The 17344-nt window shown below is 33.6% G+C and overlaps 2 protein-coding genes across 3 annotated transcripts; one reads left to right on the top strand and one right to left on the bottom strand.

The window, feature by feature from the left end:
* The first annotated feature begins 1687 nt into the window (after positions 1-1687).
* On the top strand, positions 1688-8280 carry LOC134694750 (GATA zinc finger domain-containing protein 14-like). The gene is made up of 7 exons (XM_063555805.1): positions 1688-1807; positions 2908-2974; positions 4297-4397; positions 5147-5755; positions 6156-6251; positions 7007-7136; positions 7469-8280. Exons 1-7 carry the CDS (start codon positions 1776-1778, stop codon positions 8153-8155), a joined length of 1722 nt encoding a protein of 573 aa, XP_063411875.1. The 5' UTR covers positions 1688-1775; the 3' UTR covers positions 8156-8280.
* A 568-nt stretch (positions 8281-8848) lies between these two features.
* On the bottom strand, positions 8849-15799 carry LOC134694760 (glutathione peroxidase-like). 2 transcript variants are annotated; one of them, XM_063555815.1, is made up of 6 exons: positions 15636-15799; positions 14515-14609; positions 13461-13608; positions 12945-13093; positions 12295-12379; positions 8849-9625 (listed from the first exon to the last, which is right to left on the bottom strand). In XM_063555815.1, exons 1-6 carry the CDS (start codon positions 15708-15710, stop codon positions 9593-9595), a joined length of 585 nt encoding a protein of 194 aa, XP_063411885.1. In that variant the 5' UTR covers positions 15711-15799; the 3' UTR covers positions 8849-9592. The 2 variants fall into 2 exon arrangements, with proteins under 2 accessions (XP_063411885.1, XP_063411892.1); XM_063555822.1 differs by lacking the exon at positions 15636-15799 and adding an exon at positions 15438-15562.
* Positions 15800-17344: the final 1545 nt, after the last annotated feature.

Below are 17344 nucleotides of genomic sequence, written 5' to 3'. Positions count from 1 at the left end.
AATTTACAAAAGCGCGGTATTTTTCAATCAAGTTGACGTCGGCCGACGCAAAATCGTCTAATTATCGGCGTAAGACTACTGAGCGCCACCGAATTTCGGCCAAAAAGGCACATCCGGTTATGCTACTGAAAACTGAAACCGAAATTCTTCAACACTGAAAAATTGCAGACTGACAGTTGAAGAGACACATGTAAAAAAAGAGAGAGAGGATATAATACAACCAAAAACAAAACAAAAACTGACATATCTAGCAAAAGTCGTGGAAAAACTGAAAACCCCAGCTATTCCTGCGGAACCCCATCCCGAATACATGTATCTTGAACTTTTCATTAGACTATTAAAAATAGTATTGATCTGAAGAGTCTATTCCTTTTGAATTGGTTTTCAAAGTTACACGTCTTTTACGCTACTGTTGCAGGTGAAGGAAAAATTTAACACTATCCCACATATTTAACCCAGTATATTTTTTATGTGCCGCCTTTCACAAACCAGAAACCCTTAATTTAAGACTGATTGAATGCTTCTGTTTGAAAATTATTTGGAGTCTAAAAGCGTTTACCGAAGTACATTATGATTAAAAATGTGCGATGGTCATTTCATTTTCAACACTATGAAAGTACAAAAAGAAGCATTGATTCAATACTTGCATATAATGTTTATGAATTTGGTATGTTATATATATATGTTTGTATGTTTGTGTATAACAAATTTGTATTGTCTTGGTATCAATCCTGTAATTTTGGATTTAAAACCATATAATTTGATTAATATTTTCAACCACAGCGACACCGGGCTTAATGGTTCTGATTTTTAGTTTAAGATCGTTTAAGACAGAACATTAAACAATGTGTTCGGGAATAAGACGATTTGTTGCAATTGCCAGCCGGACAATTCCACACTACAGACCAACGACAGACATGTGAGAATATAAACTATTACACGTAACTATATGGCCTTCATTACACACTTTGGATCTCGGAAAAAAATAAGCGTTTAAAAAAATACAATGAACGACACTTTATTCACGCATCTTTGTCAATATAATGGAATTTGATTATGGACATTCCGATTGCATTGTCTTCGTAGTTCAGTATTTTTGTGATTTTCCTTTTGGCTAATAAGATACAATAAGTTTGAGAATTTTACTCCCCTAAAATCTGCTTCTTTAATAGTTGAACAAGGTTTGAACAGCAAAGACAAAGCATATTTCCCTTGAACTCTATAAGTGGGGACAAATATACACATCTTTCACCACTCAAGAAGAGATGGGATGGATAACTAGATTGGCTCATGACTTCTTTCTATAAGGAGACCATAATTTCGATTTTTATTCTCTGCATTCTCTAATTTATTCGTTACACCGAAAGAAACAAATCCGTCTTACAGTTATACAATGTTTATGTGATAATTTGTCTTTTGGTAGCTGTATGCCATGCATTTACCAATTAAGATTAGACCACATTTATTTTCCTTTTATACTATTCTTTGTGAATATTGAAGACATGTTGTTTAGTTGGGAAAAAATGGATCTTAGCATATGATATCATAGATGACTAAACAATCCAATGAGTATCTTCCAAATTCTGCAGGGTTTCTTTTATGAAAAAAAAAAACGGTCTGGATTGTCAAATATACAGATTATCAGTTTAGTTTTGACAGACCGGATGGATAAAATATGATGGCGGTTAAAGGCATCAAATATTTTGAGGAACTTTCCTTTAGCAACGTTGACGTCACTCTGTTATAGAGACGATGATAACAAGGTCCGGTCAAATATGGACAAGGACGACGAAGATTCCATCGATTCGTAAGTTATACAAAAACACAAAGCAAACACATGTCTTACTTAAATGTCAAACACCGCTCTTTTGTAAAACTAAAACGCATTTGAGAAGTAACTGCTTGGCCATAGTTGACTTTAATGAACCGAAGACCTTGTTCTTGAGGAATTTGTGAATGAATAGTTTGGCCTGGTTTTAATTGAAAAAATAACCTTAACCAAAACAGGATACTGAATATTTTTGAGGAAATTTCCTTTGACTTGCAGGACGCAGGAAATAATGTGTATCAAATTGAAAAAAGTGTTAATGCAGTTTCGCAATCCGCACAAAAAATATGTAACGAAACTCAATAATGACATTTGACCTTCTACTTCTTCTTCTATACGTATTAACTTCAAATCTTGGAACACTTATATTAGATTCACAGGAAAGAATATATGATAGAATGAATTTTTCTTTAAAACAAATCATTGGCCTTTTATGCAGGGCATATATACCATGTACAGCCGTGAGGTGAAGAAAAAAAAACTTGAAAATTCATGAGATATTATTATATATTTTATCTGAAGTTAAGCCAGCGCGCGTAATTTTCATATCGACTCCCACATTCACTTAGATTTGTTTACTTCTTATTACATCGTATATCTTTTTCTGACTATTGTTTATGAAAAAAATAAATACTTGATAATATCCAACACGGTTTACCAGTTAAACACTGTCTTTTAACCTGCATGGATAAAATATATGAAAGGATCAACAGCAGCGACGTATTACACAAAAAATATTTGTTTTTATTCCAATAATCAAATTTTCAGCAGACATTTCGATGGAATATATCCTTCCTTTGTGTGTCTGATTATTGTAGTAAAATGGCTCACAGTACCCTAACTTCACTACCGCATGTGACAACATAAGGTAACCGTATGTTCACAAACAAGACTGGCATGATAATGAAAATCAACATTTTGATGAAAATATAATACCAATATATTTATATAAGCAGGGACGTATATATCTATTTAAGTCCTTGATATAAGCTAGAATACGGAAGAAGTTCACTGAACAAATATCCCTTATACGTGCACATTTGTTTTGGTATTCGCTCTATAGATATTATATCATTTAGGATTCTTACCGAAATTGAAACATCACTGCAATCGACCTATCCAGAAACCGGTGAAAATGAAAATCAGGTAAGTATACTACCTATTAGTTATTTTTGTCGTTGGTTTGACATATCATTGAAGTATATACTACAATACCTGGTGAACTAGTAGTATGATTGCTAAAAACTAAAGGTCATCGTACGGCCTTCAACAATTTGCAAGACCAGAACTGCAAAGTAAGGCATAAAAAGTTTAAACTATACGATAGATATAGGAAGATGTGATGTGAGGGCCAATGAGACAACTCTCCATCCAAGTAACACATTATAAAAGCCAGTAAACCATTATAGGTCAAGGTACGGCCTTCAACGCGGAGCTTTGGCTCACACTGAACAGCAAACCATAAAGGGCGACAAAAATTACTAGCTAACCATTCAAACAGGGAAACCAACGGTCTACTCTAAATAAAAAAAACAAAAAACCGAGAAACACTTATATGAACTACATAAACAGACGACAATCACTGAACATGAGATACGAGTCTGGATATCCATGGTGAATGGGACGGTTTAATAGACATGCATATCAGTAGACGCTCAACCTGTCGATAACCCATTCCCATTCCGTTTGAATTTATCTGTTTATTTGATCTGTAATTCAAATGGATTTTCGAGATTTGAAAATTGGTAAGCTATTGATGCCTCTTTTAAGGTTTGCAAAAAGTCGACCACAACAGTCGATTGTAAAATGCAAAGATTTACATTCAAATTGTCTCTTCTACATGCAAACTTCACCCACAGACGTGTTTTAGCGCAGACTGGATGTGCAGTTTGGTTAATAAACAAAACTGTAGTCAAATAGTACATCATTGGACATTTTCATCTGCAGTCTGGTATAATACATATTGCTTAGCCCTTTTCTAAGAATCCCGACTCATCATTAACAGTCAAGTTTATTTTGAGGTAAATCGTAACTTATCACTCTTCTAAAGCACTGCATGTAAAGCCAGGAGATATCCACTTTTGTAAGTTTGCCGAATTTATATAATTTTGTTTTTCCTTGTTTGTGGTTTCTGTTAATCTCGTCTCTGATCCTCTGTATAAAAGAAGATGTGGTCTACCGATTGCCAAATGAAACAATTCTGCCGCCCAGAGACCATACATCTTAAAAGCTAGAAAATACGTCTAGTATAACAACCTAAATGTTTGAGTAACTCTGGACGGTTTTTTTTCAATCATATTCATCAAATTCGGTATTTAGACTTTCCAATGTAATAAAAAAAAAACACCATACGATATATACGATCAAGATTAGATTTGAATATTTTCGGATTGACGCCTGATCTTATCTTTTCAGTTTAATTAGATTTCTAGTACCAACTAACTTGTTTGTGTTTTTATGTCCTGTAGGTATTTAGCGCTTACTATGAAGACCAACGTACAGTCGGCTACGGAAGAAAGGATGATGCATCTTTCATGTTAACTTATAACAATCCGTTTGACCCACGACTGTAAGTTAGCATTCTCGGAGATATTTTACACTTTCTAAGATAAAGAGAATTGAACATTAAAAAAAGTGAAGTACAAATGTATAGGATGCATGTAAATATTGCAAATAAAAATGTTCTTTCGCTATGCAAAAAGAAAGAAACGAATTCAGTGATTCCCTTCTAAACAAAAACAAAAACGGAAATTTCAGCAGCATCATTTTTCAAAATTGAAAATTTGTTCACTATAGGACTTCGAAAAATAATAATTAGAAATCAGATGGCTATACGTTTTAACGATATGGATGTGTAATTCATACATTTTTACAACTATTTTCCAGATGTTAAAATAAATATATCTGAGGAAGTTTAAAGTTATAATCATATATATAATCAGTTTCGGTATTCATATGCAGTTCCTTATTCATGCTGTAGATGCATGCAAAATTTCATAAAATTGCGTGAGATCACCCTTTCATACGTATATCATTTTATTATGTACCTGTAACATTTACAAACACATTTCTTGAAATACTCTTTTAGCACCAAAAAAAATTGCATGCAAAGAAAACATCGATATATATTGTCTCATCGCAGTAGATTTCCAGTGTTTAAAATTACATTGGACTACATTATGCTCGAGTTTCTGTGTAAATGCATGCAACATCAAGTTACTGAAACCACAAAAAAACACAAAACACTATCGAATATTTTTTTAAGAATGATCACAAACCCTTCAATCGCCAATGTCCATTAAGACATTATGTTTTCAGGACCTTTCACGGACTCGGGGAGCATGTTCATCAACCAGATGTTAAAGATGAGAAGTACAAAGCAGAATTAACAGAGAATGTCTTCCTTGCATTAGACCAACCTAGTCAGCTAATGGACAAATACTTGAACGGATATAGGGCTTATGTTCGTGGACTAAGTGATTCTCCCGGGTCCGGAGACTGGGCGGACAGAAGTATAGAATGCAAAAGGTTGTATGAAAGGATTTCCTCTAACGCTGTCAAGTCGATATGGTCTGAAAACACAGATAAACCAAAGCCCCCTGCCAATAGTAATGTTGAAAATAAATCTTACCATGCTTCTACTGCTGAGACTAACCAGCAATGTAGACTCAAGACAACAAAAACTAGACTTACAATGAGAGGGAAGAAAGATTCCGACAGTTTTACAAGAAATGTAGCATATGCAGACACGGGAATACCTGGGAAATTTGAAGGTTGTGTATCAACCGAAGATAAAAATAAAAGTCAAAGCAATGCAGAACATAATGGGGATAAAAAAAGAACAAATCTACCATCCAGATTTGGTATAAAAGACACTATTTATGAACATCCAAAAACAGACAAACCAATTGTTCAGGATCAGAGAGAGTAAGTTTTTTCAATGTTGATACGTATTTTTATGTGTTTCTTTTTTACATAAGCTTTAACTTTTTTTAAAGTACAATGTACATATTTGTACACTCATACCACAAATCATGCTTCTTGTTCTGTCAACTTATTTTACGTTACAAAGCCACCGTGATAAACAAATGTATGAAGATCAGTGTGGTACTGGCAGATAGAATACAGAGATGGGTGTCTGAATTTAATATTTTACGTCGGATTGTTTAAAATTAAACATAGAAAGTGTTATACATTATAAGAATGTGATTGTGATACATATACGAACGTGTTTGTCATACAATATATACAAATGGTGTTTGTCTCTGGTTGTATGTGTAAGTTGTGTCTTGTCGGCAAATAAAGCTGCCAGTTTTAATGTTTACAGATTGACTAACAGTTGGGCTGGTTTGTTTAAGAAAGATAGCTACCAAACACCAAATATCAGCACAGGATCAAATTTAGAGGATGAAGAAATACAAAGGTGTGTTGTCTGGTACAAAAATATGTCCAATCTGTTTATTGGTCACTCGCAGCTGTTTGGGACTTAATTGGAACATGGAAGTCTCATATTACACACCAGTCTTCCATGATTGGAATGAACCCTCAGTACCTTTGATATTAACTTCATTTAAGGTTACCAGTCAGTTTTTATATAGTTGCAGAATTTGCATATATTTTATCAAAGCATGTTTTTCTACTTCCATTGATTACTGGTTTAGAGCACGATATCAGATGATTTTTAAATAATAAACTCTTTATGAAATATAGCTGATTACAAGACATCAATTCTAGCAGTTTTCGCTAGAAAATATGTTGCCCTCGGTCCAATATCATGTTTTTGTTGTTGTAGTATGTTCATTAAGTATGACAAGAAATCAACACAGGGGGGGGGGGGGGGGGGGGGGTTAGTTAAATATTTCGTTTAACTCTCATACCGTATATGCTGATGTTGAATGTAATTGTATCTCGGTGATTTCATCCTTTAAATAATACGTCTATGGAAACTCTACTTTTAAAGAGCACAAACAACATATTGCAGTGAGAACATTCTTTTATCCTAAAAATCAACGTTTAATTCCAAGTAAACCTTGCAAAAAGAAGGCAATCTATACCCTTCAGTTTTCACATACACTTTGATATTAGTAAAGTTGATGTCTCATTATATACTATCCCACATCACAATAACAGACCATTCAATTAAAATCATTCTGACCATACAGTAATTTGATATTTCAGAGTGGATGGCATGCCAGATGGCACTGAAAACAAGATTGAAACACATAACCAAACAACAAAGGCGTCTTCTCATGGTCCTACTATCATTAATGACAACTATAACAGTCAACAAAATATAAAGAACAACATGGTATGTATTGAAAATAACACACTTTTTTAACAGAATATTATTTTTCTTTTTAAGACTGAAAAGACCAAGTTCAGAGTGTTTGAAAAGGGAAATTAGTGGCATAACTTTGCTGCTTGTTTGATCTTGTAAATAACAAGTTTGTATAACAATATCAGTCTCAGAAGTTGGAAAACAAGTCTAAGAAATACTATGAAATAAACATACATTGCTGCTCTTTCTCTTGAAATAATACAATTCAGTAATTGCAAGGAGAGCATCAATTTAACTAGCATGTGTTTGAAAAGAAACTGTTAACATATTGTAAAAACATTAAATTATTATTTTCCTTTCAGAATTCAATCTATACACGTGTACAAAACCCTATCCTGTCAAACCCTTATCCTAGGAATAATGAATTCCCAGGAATTCAGCCTAAACCACTAGATCAGAGTTCCTGGTCACATCAAAGTTACAGACCAGATCATTACACCACAAATTATCCAACAAGCCAACTATGGGCAGGTCAGAACCAACCTAGTCAGCAACAACAACTATGGCATGACCAAAACCCCTACCAACAATTATCTAACAACCATAACACATCAACAAAAATTCAACCTCCACCAGGATTCAATCAGCAACTGGTACGTCCACCAGGGCTGGTAAATCAAAGAACCAACTTTCAACCTGATCTTCAACCAACAGGAATGTACCAAAATATACAGGATGTCAGTGACCCACAATCCTTTCTGTATAACTTGCAACAATTTGTCCAACAACCACCAACTCAAATACAGAATCCAATAAACAGGTACCAATATTATCCAGGCCAGCAGAAAGCTCAGTGTACGTACAATGGTAACTGGAATGCCAACAATAACAATACAGATGATGAGGAAATCAGCAACACTGTGCACTACAGTAGTACAGAAACAATGGGCGAGGAAATATATAGAAAAGAACACAGGGACAGGCCAAGATGCAAGACCAGAAATATTCGAGCAAACTTGATAAGAATATATCCCTCTAAAAACAAGTAAATACAAAGAGAGAAGGAGGATAAGAGATAGTTTTTAACATATGCAAAATTCCTATGAACTCAAAATATTAATCTACTTTTATTTAATTTGCACATGTTTGTATAAGTTAAGATTTGTTTTGTTTGATTCATTAAAATCTTCTTTAAAAAAGTATGGTATTATTATAACCTCTTGACTTGAGTATTTACCCATTTTGTCTTACAAATTACCAAATTAATCAACCAACAATAGATATAGGAAGATGTGGTGTGGGTGCCAATGAGACAACTCTCTATCCCAAATAACAATTTATAAAAGTAAACCATTATAGCCTCATTTATAGGTCAATGTATGGCCTTCAACACAGAGCCTTGGCTCACACCCAACAACAAGCTATAATGTTTGTTTGTGATCTTGTCTGAAAATTATAGAAAGAAATTAAAAGAAAATGACAAATTAAAAACGAAAAACAAAAATACTGAACTCCCAAGAATAACCGAAAGTTTGCAGTCAAATGGCAAAAGCAAAGGTCACACACATCTAACAAATGGATAACAATATTCATGACTTGGTACAGACATTTTCTAATGTGGAATATGGTGGATTAAACTATGTTTTACAGCTAGCTAAACCTCTCAATGGCAGGTGATGAACAAGGACTTCTCTCATGAGAACAACCAGCTCACTCAAAAAGCATGAAACAAAATCAACAAATTTTGTTTTAAATTTTTATGTTGAGATTTTATAAACATTGTGTAAAATAATGCATCTTATTTAATTGTCATAGCATACAACATTTTTTTAACATTTTGATAATGCTTTGGTTTACTACAATTCAATTCAAACAAAAAATAACATTCTGCTTTTTTTTTTTAAATTTACAATAAAGATGGGGCAGTGGGGTAAATGCAATGGGACAGAACATATCAGGAAAATGAAGTCTGAAAATCTTAGCACCAACATGACCAAAATTGACAGTAAGATTCTGAAATAGACTATCTTTCATCGTGAGGACTTTAAAAAAAATGTAAACATAAATTAAATTGGACAGCTTTGTACAGCTAAAGCAAATTTTAAATATTTTAAAATTAATAATTACATCCATAAAAATAGATTTGATGACCATGTGATTCACTTATACAAAAATAAACAAAGATTCCTGGATATAAAAGTACATATGATTCACTTATACAAAAACAATGATTCATGGATAACAATCAATATAGTCTACACAACATAGGAAATACAACAGAAGTCGTCGATGGTGGATGTAAACATGCCAATGAAGAAACACTCTCCATCTTGCAAGACAAGTTGCACGCCATTATAGCTCAGGTTGACATCCCCAGAACGGATTTGATATCAACCTTCATACGGTCTTCAAGACAGAGTCTGTCATCTATCTGGCACAGTCACATGCACTATGGTGACTAAGATATGTTTATTGTTTATGCACAACTACCAATATTTCTCAAAATCTTTTTCAATGCTCTGAAAAATAAATAAAAAGAAGATTGCAAATGTTTGCCACATGAAAAACCAATTACTTAAATTACAACAGCTCTTATCAGTGACGATTGATTAAAGCTTCATATGTCAAGATCGTTTCCTGAATTAGGGAAATAATCAAAATGTTGATAGTAGTTTTACACTTCAGCATAGATAACAAATACAATGTAAGGAAATACTTGTTCTATTTATATGAGGGTCTGAATTGGGTTACAGAAAAGAGAATTTTGGAAAAACGTGCTGAATAAATGTGGAAAAAAATAAAAATAGAAGAATAAGGAGTGCTTAAATATGAAAAAATAGAGAAAAATTGTCATTAAAAATAATAAAAAGTAGGAAAAAAAGTGCCAAAAAAAAAGAAAAAAAAAGAAGATCTTCCAGACTATATATTAGAGATATTCCTCTTTAATATATATTATCAAATATTCTAGCAAAATATCTATTTTTGACTTTTTTTTAATAAAAAACAGTATTAACAACTTCTCTCTCCTGTGACTGAGAATAACAGACCAAAACACAAAAACTTAACTATAACCACTGAACCATGAAAATGAGGTCAAGGTCAGATGACACCTGCCAGTTGGACATGTACACCTTACAGGCCTTCCATACACTAAATATACTGGACCTATTGCTTATAGTATCTGAGACATGGACTTGACCACACAAACTTAACCTTGTACACTGATCCATGAAATGAGGTTGAGGTCAAGTGAAAACTGTCTGACGGGCATGAGGGCCTTGCAAGGTACGCACATAGTAAATATAGTTAGCCTATTACTTATAATAAGAGAGAATTTAACATTAAAAAAAATGTTGACTTTTTTTTCAAGTAGCCACTGAACCAAACTAGAGGCTCCAAAGAGCCTGTGTCGCTCACCTTGGTCTATGTGAATATTAAACAAAGGACGCATTTGAATTCATGACAAAATTGTGTTTTGGTGATGGTGATGTGTTTGTATATCTTACTTTACTGAACATTATTGCTGCTTACAATCATTCTATCTATATTGAACTTGGCCTAAGAGCTTTAGTGGAAAATGTTAGTTAAAATTTACAAATTTTATGAAAATTGTTAAAAATTGACTATAAAGGGCAATAACTCCTTATGGGGTCAATTGACCATTTAGGTCATGTTGACTTATTTTTAGGTGTTACTTTGCTGTACATTGTTTCCCTTTACAGTTTATCTCTATCTATAATAATATTCAAGATAATAACAAAAAACGGCAAAATTTCCTTAAAATGACTAATTCAGGGGCAGCAACCTAACAGCAGTTTGTCCAATCCATCTGAAAATTTCATGGCAAATAGATCTTGACCTGATTAACAATTTTACTCCCTGTTAGATTTGCTCTAAATGCTTTGGTTTTTGAGTTATAAGCAAAAAACTGCATTTTACCCCTATGTTCTATTTTTAGCCATGGCGGCCATCTTTGTTGGATGGCGGGGTCACGCCACACAATTTTTAAACTAGATACCCCAATGATGATTGCGGCCAAGTTTGTTTAAATTTGGCCTGGTAGTTTCAGAGGAGAAGATTTTTGTAAAAGATTACCAAGATTTACGAAAAATAGTTAAAAATTGACTATAAAGGACAATAACTCCTAAAGTGGTCAACTGACCATTTTGGTTATGTTGACTTATTTGTAGATTTTACTTTGCTGAACATTATTGCTGTTTACAGTTTATCTCTATCTATAAAAATATTCAAGATAATAACAAAAAACAGCAAAATTTCCCTAAAATTACCAATTCAGGGGCAGCAACCCAACAACAGGTTGTCCGATTCCTCTGAAAATTTCAGGGCAGTTAGATCTTGACCTGATGAACATTTTTACCCCATGTCAGATTTGCTCTAAATGCTTTGGTTTTTGAGTTATAAGCCAAAAACTGCATTTTACCCCTATGTTCTATTTTTAGCCCTGGCGGCCATCTTGGTTGGTTGGCGGGGTCACCAGACACAATTTTTAAACTAGATACCCCAATGATGATTATGGCCAAGTTTGGATTAATTTGGCCCAGCAGTTTCAGAGGAGAAGATTTTTGTAAAAGTTAACGACGACGGACGACGACGGACGACGCCGGACGCCAAGTGATGAGAAAAGCTCACTTGGCCCTTCGGGCCAGGTGAGCTAAAAAATGAAGTCAAGGACATTGATCATGTGACTGATTGAAACTTTGTAATATGAGGCATCTTTATAAAAAGTATGAAGCATCCAAGTCTTCTACCTTCTAAATCATAAAGCTTTTAAGAAGTTAGCTAATGCTGCTGCTGCAGCCGGATCACTATCCCTAGGTCGAGCTTTCTGAGACAAAAACTACTAAACGACAGGTTCTTGTTAACACATATAGTATATACATGTATGAGAATCAGTCCTAACCATATCAGAATTACTGATGAACCATGCAAAGGAGGTAAAGGTCAGATGAACTCTGCTACACAAGATACGAACATTATTTCAGAAACCATGACAGATGAAAACTTCACAACATCAGGCATCTAAATATAATTTATGAAACATTCCTTTTCCTCTGTCTATAGAAACATATCGCTTTATACAATTTTTTTTGTCTGTAGCTGGCATTTGATTACCATTCCCTATATCTTACATTCTGCAACTTTCTTTGCAGCTAAGAAAAAAACTTACGTTTGGTTCTGTATTTGGGGCATATCTTTTCACGGGGATTCCTTCTTTGTTGACTAGAAACTTTGTAAAATTCCATTTGATAAAACTGAAGAAAAAAGAAGAAAAAGTTGAATGCAAAAGATTAATTTTATGATATTTTTTTCTGTTTGAGATATTTGCACAAAAGTTGGACTTGATACTTACTCCCAAAATTAAATTATTTACAAAAAGGTCAACTCCTTAGTGTGCCTTCTTGTTTGTTTTAAAGTTATTTACACAAAGATTTGGCTTGATTCTTATTCACAATGTATGCCTTTTAGCAAGTGTAAAAACTTTACAAAAAGGGTGGGCTTGATAATTCCCAGTGTGCCTTATTTTTTGTTTGAGATTTCAAAGATACCTACTCCTCAAATGTGCCTCCTTGTTTCTGTCTGGGATATTAAAGATACTTACTACCCTAGTGTGCCTCTTTGTTTCTGTCAAATATTTTTAAAATATACCAGCTAAGCTATGGAGTGTGCCTCCATGTTTCTCTGGGAAATAAATTAAAACATACTTACTCCCAGAGTGTGCCCCCTTGTTTCTCTCAGAGATATTTTAGAAAGAAACTAACTCCCTGAGGCAGAGTGTGCCTCCATATTTCTCTCTGAGATAAATCTAAATATACTTACTCCCCGAGTGTGCCTCCTTGTTTGTGTTTGAGATATTTAAATAAAGGATGGCCATCATTTCCATTCACATTTATCTTGGAGAACATATCAAACTGAACATTAAATTTATCTGTGACAAAAGTCTTTATTTCTGCTTCAGTTCCAGGCTCCTTAAAAAAATAAAAATTTCCTGTTAAACATTGCTGTATTATACATGTCCAAGCATAGATGTAATGGGTATTACATCTATGGACTGGTCCAAGGATCTAAACACATTTATTTCGGTAATTTGTAGACTTCAAATTCAAGAAGCAAGGTAAAATACATGAAGTATTTGTTTCATTTGTCTATCAACATTTCTTACCAAAATGTCATCTTAGACAAGTGTCAGACTCGATTTTTTTAATTTTTAAAGAACCTTTAGACTCTTATGATATTCAATTTCTTCAATTATGATTGATCTTGGTGACAATCCCATTTGTTCTATAATATATATATATATATTTCATGTAAATGAGAAGGTAAGTATTGATTTACCTGACTTCCAAACTGATTACAGGGAAATCCAAGGATCCTAAGACCTTTTGATTCAGCATACTTGGCGTGCAAAGCTTGTAGCTGAGTGTAGTTCTTTTCTGTGAACCCTCATTTGGATGCACAATTTAAAATTAATACAACATGACCTCTGAAATATTGAAATGAAAAAATATCATGTTTAAAGTTATTATTTGTACTTTTGATTTACCAAATAAAACACATATATTACTCTCAGTAAACAAAACATAACAGACCATGGCAGGAAAACATAGCTTTGATCATGTAACTTTGACTAATGTCACAATCTGGTGAGACAATCATCTATACCTTATGACCACATACAATTAATGATTTTGCAGATTAAATGTAGTGAAGCTTACACATTGTCACAGCTCAGATTTGATTCTTATTTCATTTTCCAAATATGACAATAAGGACATGGTGAATGCAATACATGTGTGTTAACCCATAAATACTTTATATTTTTGCATACAATAATTAATTTACACCCAAGTTCTTCCTGACAGTACATACTGACAAAAATAACCATTTTAGCACCATCTATTTGATTTGTTTATCCCAAGGCCTGAACTTTATCAGTTGTTGAATTTCATAACTCTTCATGTATATTTAAGTACAAGTATAAAGTAAAATCACAAAAATACTGAACTCCAAGGAAAACTCAAAAAGGAAAGTCCCCAATCAAATGGCAAAATCAAAAGTTCAAACACATCAAACACATAAAAGGAATGGATAACAACTGTCATATTCCTGACTTGGTACAGGCATTTTCTTATGTGGAAAATGGTGGATTGAACCTGATTTTATAGCTAGCTGAACATCTCACTTGTATGACAGTTGCATCAAATTCCATTATAGTGTAACAGATGTGTGAACAAAACAAACAGACACAATAGGTATCTGGTTCTTTACAGAATCTGTTGAATGATAATGACTGATAAGTGACATCAGAGCCAGATTGGACATCAGAGCCAGATTGGACATCATAACAATTAATGTCCTTACCAACGGTTCCTCCTAAATGTTTACTTACTTATATTTTTCTAATGATACTTCATTGCCATCAATATCTTTGACAGAAAATTCATAAATAGATGCTGCTTTTTTCCACCAATCTTTTTCTGCAGCCTGTATGAAGCATAAAGTTTCGTAAAGTTAATATTCTACAAGCATACTGCATGTGTTAACAAATGATTTTTAAGGGGGCTGGGAGTCTGCTCCCCCTTTTTGGTGGAAAAAAACATGGTTAATTATAGGAATCACTCAAGCATGACTGGAACTGGTCCTTTCTTAAGCAATCAGTGGGCCTTTTCTTTATGGATCCACCACTGGTTGATTTCTTTTTAAAATAGAGAATGGAAATGGGGAATGTGTTATAGAGACAAAAAACTGACAATCAGGTATAAAAACAACTGAAGGCCACCAATGGGTCTTCTAGACTGCAAGAAAATCCTGTACCCAGAGTTAGACTTCAGCTGGTCCCTTAACTATGATTTTTTTTTAACTCTGGCATACTGATACATGTGAGAGTTCAAAGAAGACAGGACTAACAGATGTACGAGTGGAAGACACTGTGATTTTTTTTTGTTCACTGCCAAACAATTCAGGTAAATGTCTGAAGAGTTGGAATTGAATTTGCTGATGCAGGGACTTTCTATACTTTTCGAAAGTCCCTGGCTGATGTAATAACAAAAATTCTTGCAATTACTAAAAATTTTATATGGAGCCAGAGACATATAATTACATATTATATGTCTCTGATAGAGCTCTGAGTCTGATAATAGGATTAGAACTTATGGTTTTTGAAAAAAAATGAGTTTTTTATTGTATAATTTTATTTTGATAATTATTGCTGAAAAAAAAAGAAACCCACGACCAAGGATTTGTATAGTTATACAAATCCTTGAAACGACATACCCCTTAAATCAGACGAGTGGATGTTTTCAACAGAATTACCTCACTGGCTGAAACTGAGGATCCCATGCCAAGCTAAAACAGCTAATAAAGATTTAGTGTATTGCCAATAGCTACTTGGTCTAAAAATAGAATATTGGTGCCGCATGTCGAAATTGGGTCACTGTCACTCGTCTAATATTGCATTTGTGTTTCAATGTGCAGTTCAACGTTGGCAATTCTATGTTAAAAACGACTTACCATTCTACTAAACAACCTAGATACTCCGCCCTTTGGTCCAGGAAGCGAAAGAATTTTAGATATGTGAAAAGTCATCTGATCTAAATCAATCCAACGTTTTATAAACTGAATAATAATAGAACCAGTGATTGGAGACAATCCGCAAAGTATTCCTCACTAACAGATCATGAAACGCGCACTGTTAGATATATATGTTAAAACAGAGACATAAAATATTTGTTTGTTTGTTTGTTTGTTCATATCTACAGTAATGAGTATACATGTTTCTTGTTAATCTGGTTAACATGCATGCATTAATTCTGTATTTACAAATAGCACAGGTGATGAAAAAATTACTAGGCTTTTGACTTCTAAACTTCCATCTTTAAAAATTCGCAGACTTAGAACCATTGGAATTGAAACATTTAAAATTGTACACAAAAAAGTCCCAGTCAATGAGTATCTTCGGGACCAAATAAATATCAAAACTCAACGTTATAGTTTTTGATCATCTAAGGATATATGCCATACGTGAGAGAGTTAAAACTAAAAGATACGGGTTAAAATCATTTCGTTCAGACAGTGCTGCACACTTATGGAATGAGCTGCCCCAAACCATATAAGCATGATGAGACAGGAAAATTCTCTAACTCAATTTTCCAATCTAATACAGACCTGGAATAGCAGCTCATGCCTGCCCAATGTAATGCATGCCAATAGTGTGCTTGTCACGGATTTGAACTTAGCTTTGCTTCCCCCGGCCTTTTTATACTTGAAATACTAAAATTAGCTAGCTATGATTTTATCTGCATGAACAGTATTATTTCATTTGCTTATGTCATGTATGTGCTTTACTATCCTGCTGTAATGTATATATGTTTGTCTTAATATGTGTGTTTTGTTTGCATGTCAATTGCTTGTGTGGAATTTATTAAAATGTCGATTTTAAAAGTTCACCGGAGCTTGTGTTACTTTGTTTACTATATATGCATCGACAATAAATAAAACTTTGAATTGATTTGGGGTTTTTTTCTTCTAAAGTTTTCGTAAGTTTTTATATAAATCATATACAAATATGAATATAATCATCTCAATTTTAAGATGTTAAACCACACCCAAATCAGAGCGGACATTCGCCTTTTCGCGTTTTCGCAGATTTCGCCTTTTCGGGATTTTGCGTTGGGAATTCTTATATATATTGTGGAGTATATATATTGTTAATTGTTTATTTCAGACTTTCTTGTTTACCGATGTGACTCAAATTCTCATAATTGATTTATAACATACTAAAAGCAAAGATGTGTGTGATTTTACAAGTCCTTGTTAAAACGTATAGAGGCAGTTTTTCAAATAACAAAAATTTGAAAAGTATGAAATAAACAATTAAAAATATTGATTTTCGATAATATATGTCAGCATTCCTAACTCGAAATCGGAAAGAAAAAATATTTAGCGTCTTCGACTTCGCGTTTTTGCCTTTTCGCGTTTTAGTCCTAAACAATATGAGGGGCCAAATGGCCTTAATCGATCACCATATAACATGATTTTTCTCAAGAGTAGAGGTGACATAGTCATATAAAATGTTCTTCGTCTTCAACTTTATCCAAGGCGCATTTTTAATCGAACCCGGGCCATCTGGGTTAACACATGGACTTCAATTCCATACAGTATAGAAAGTCCCTGGTGAAAACCAGAAATTCTTGAATCCGCAGCGGTCACAAATTTTTGAA

Source organism: Mytilus trossulus, chromosome 1 (genome assembly GCF_036588685.1).
Source record: "Mytilus trossulus isolate FHL-02 chromosome 1, PNRI_Mtr1.1.1.hap1, whole genome shotgun sequence".
Lineage (NCBI taxonomy): Eukaryota > Metazoa > Mollusca > Bivalvia > Mytilida > Mytilidae > Mytilus > Mytilus trossulus.
This window is presented reverse-complemented; position numbering and strand designations above follow the sequence as displayed.

What these genes read in the sequence shown, in the direction of transcription:
- LOC134694750 (XM_063555805.1), top strand. Translation starts at nt 1,776, where the DNA reads ATGGACAAGGACGACGAAGATTCCATCGATTC. An exon ending in GACGAAGATTCCATCGATTC is followed by an intron (nt 1,808 to 2,907) that starts GTAAGTTATACA and finishes TATATCATTTAG; the next exon opens with GATTCTTACCGAAATTGAAA. An exon ending in CCGGTGAAAATGAAAATCAG is followed by an intron (nt 2,975 to 4,296) that starts GTAAGTATACTA and finishes TATGTCCTGTAG; the next exon opens with GTATTTAGCGCTTACTATGA.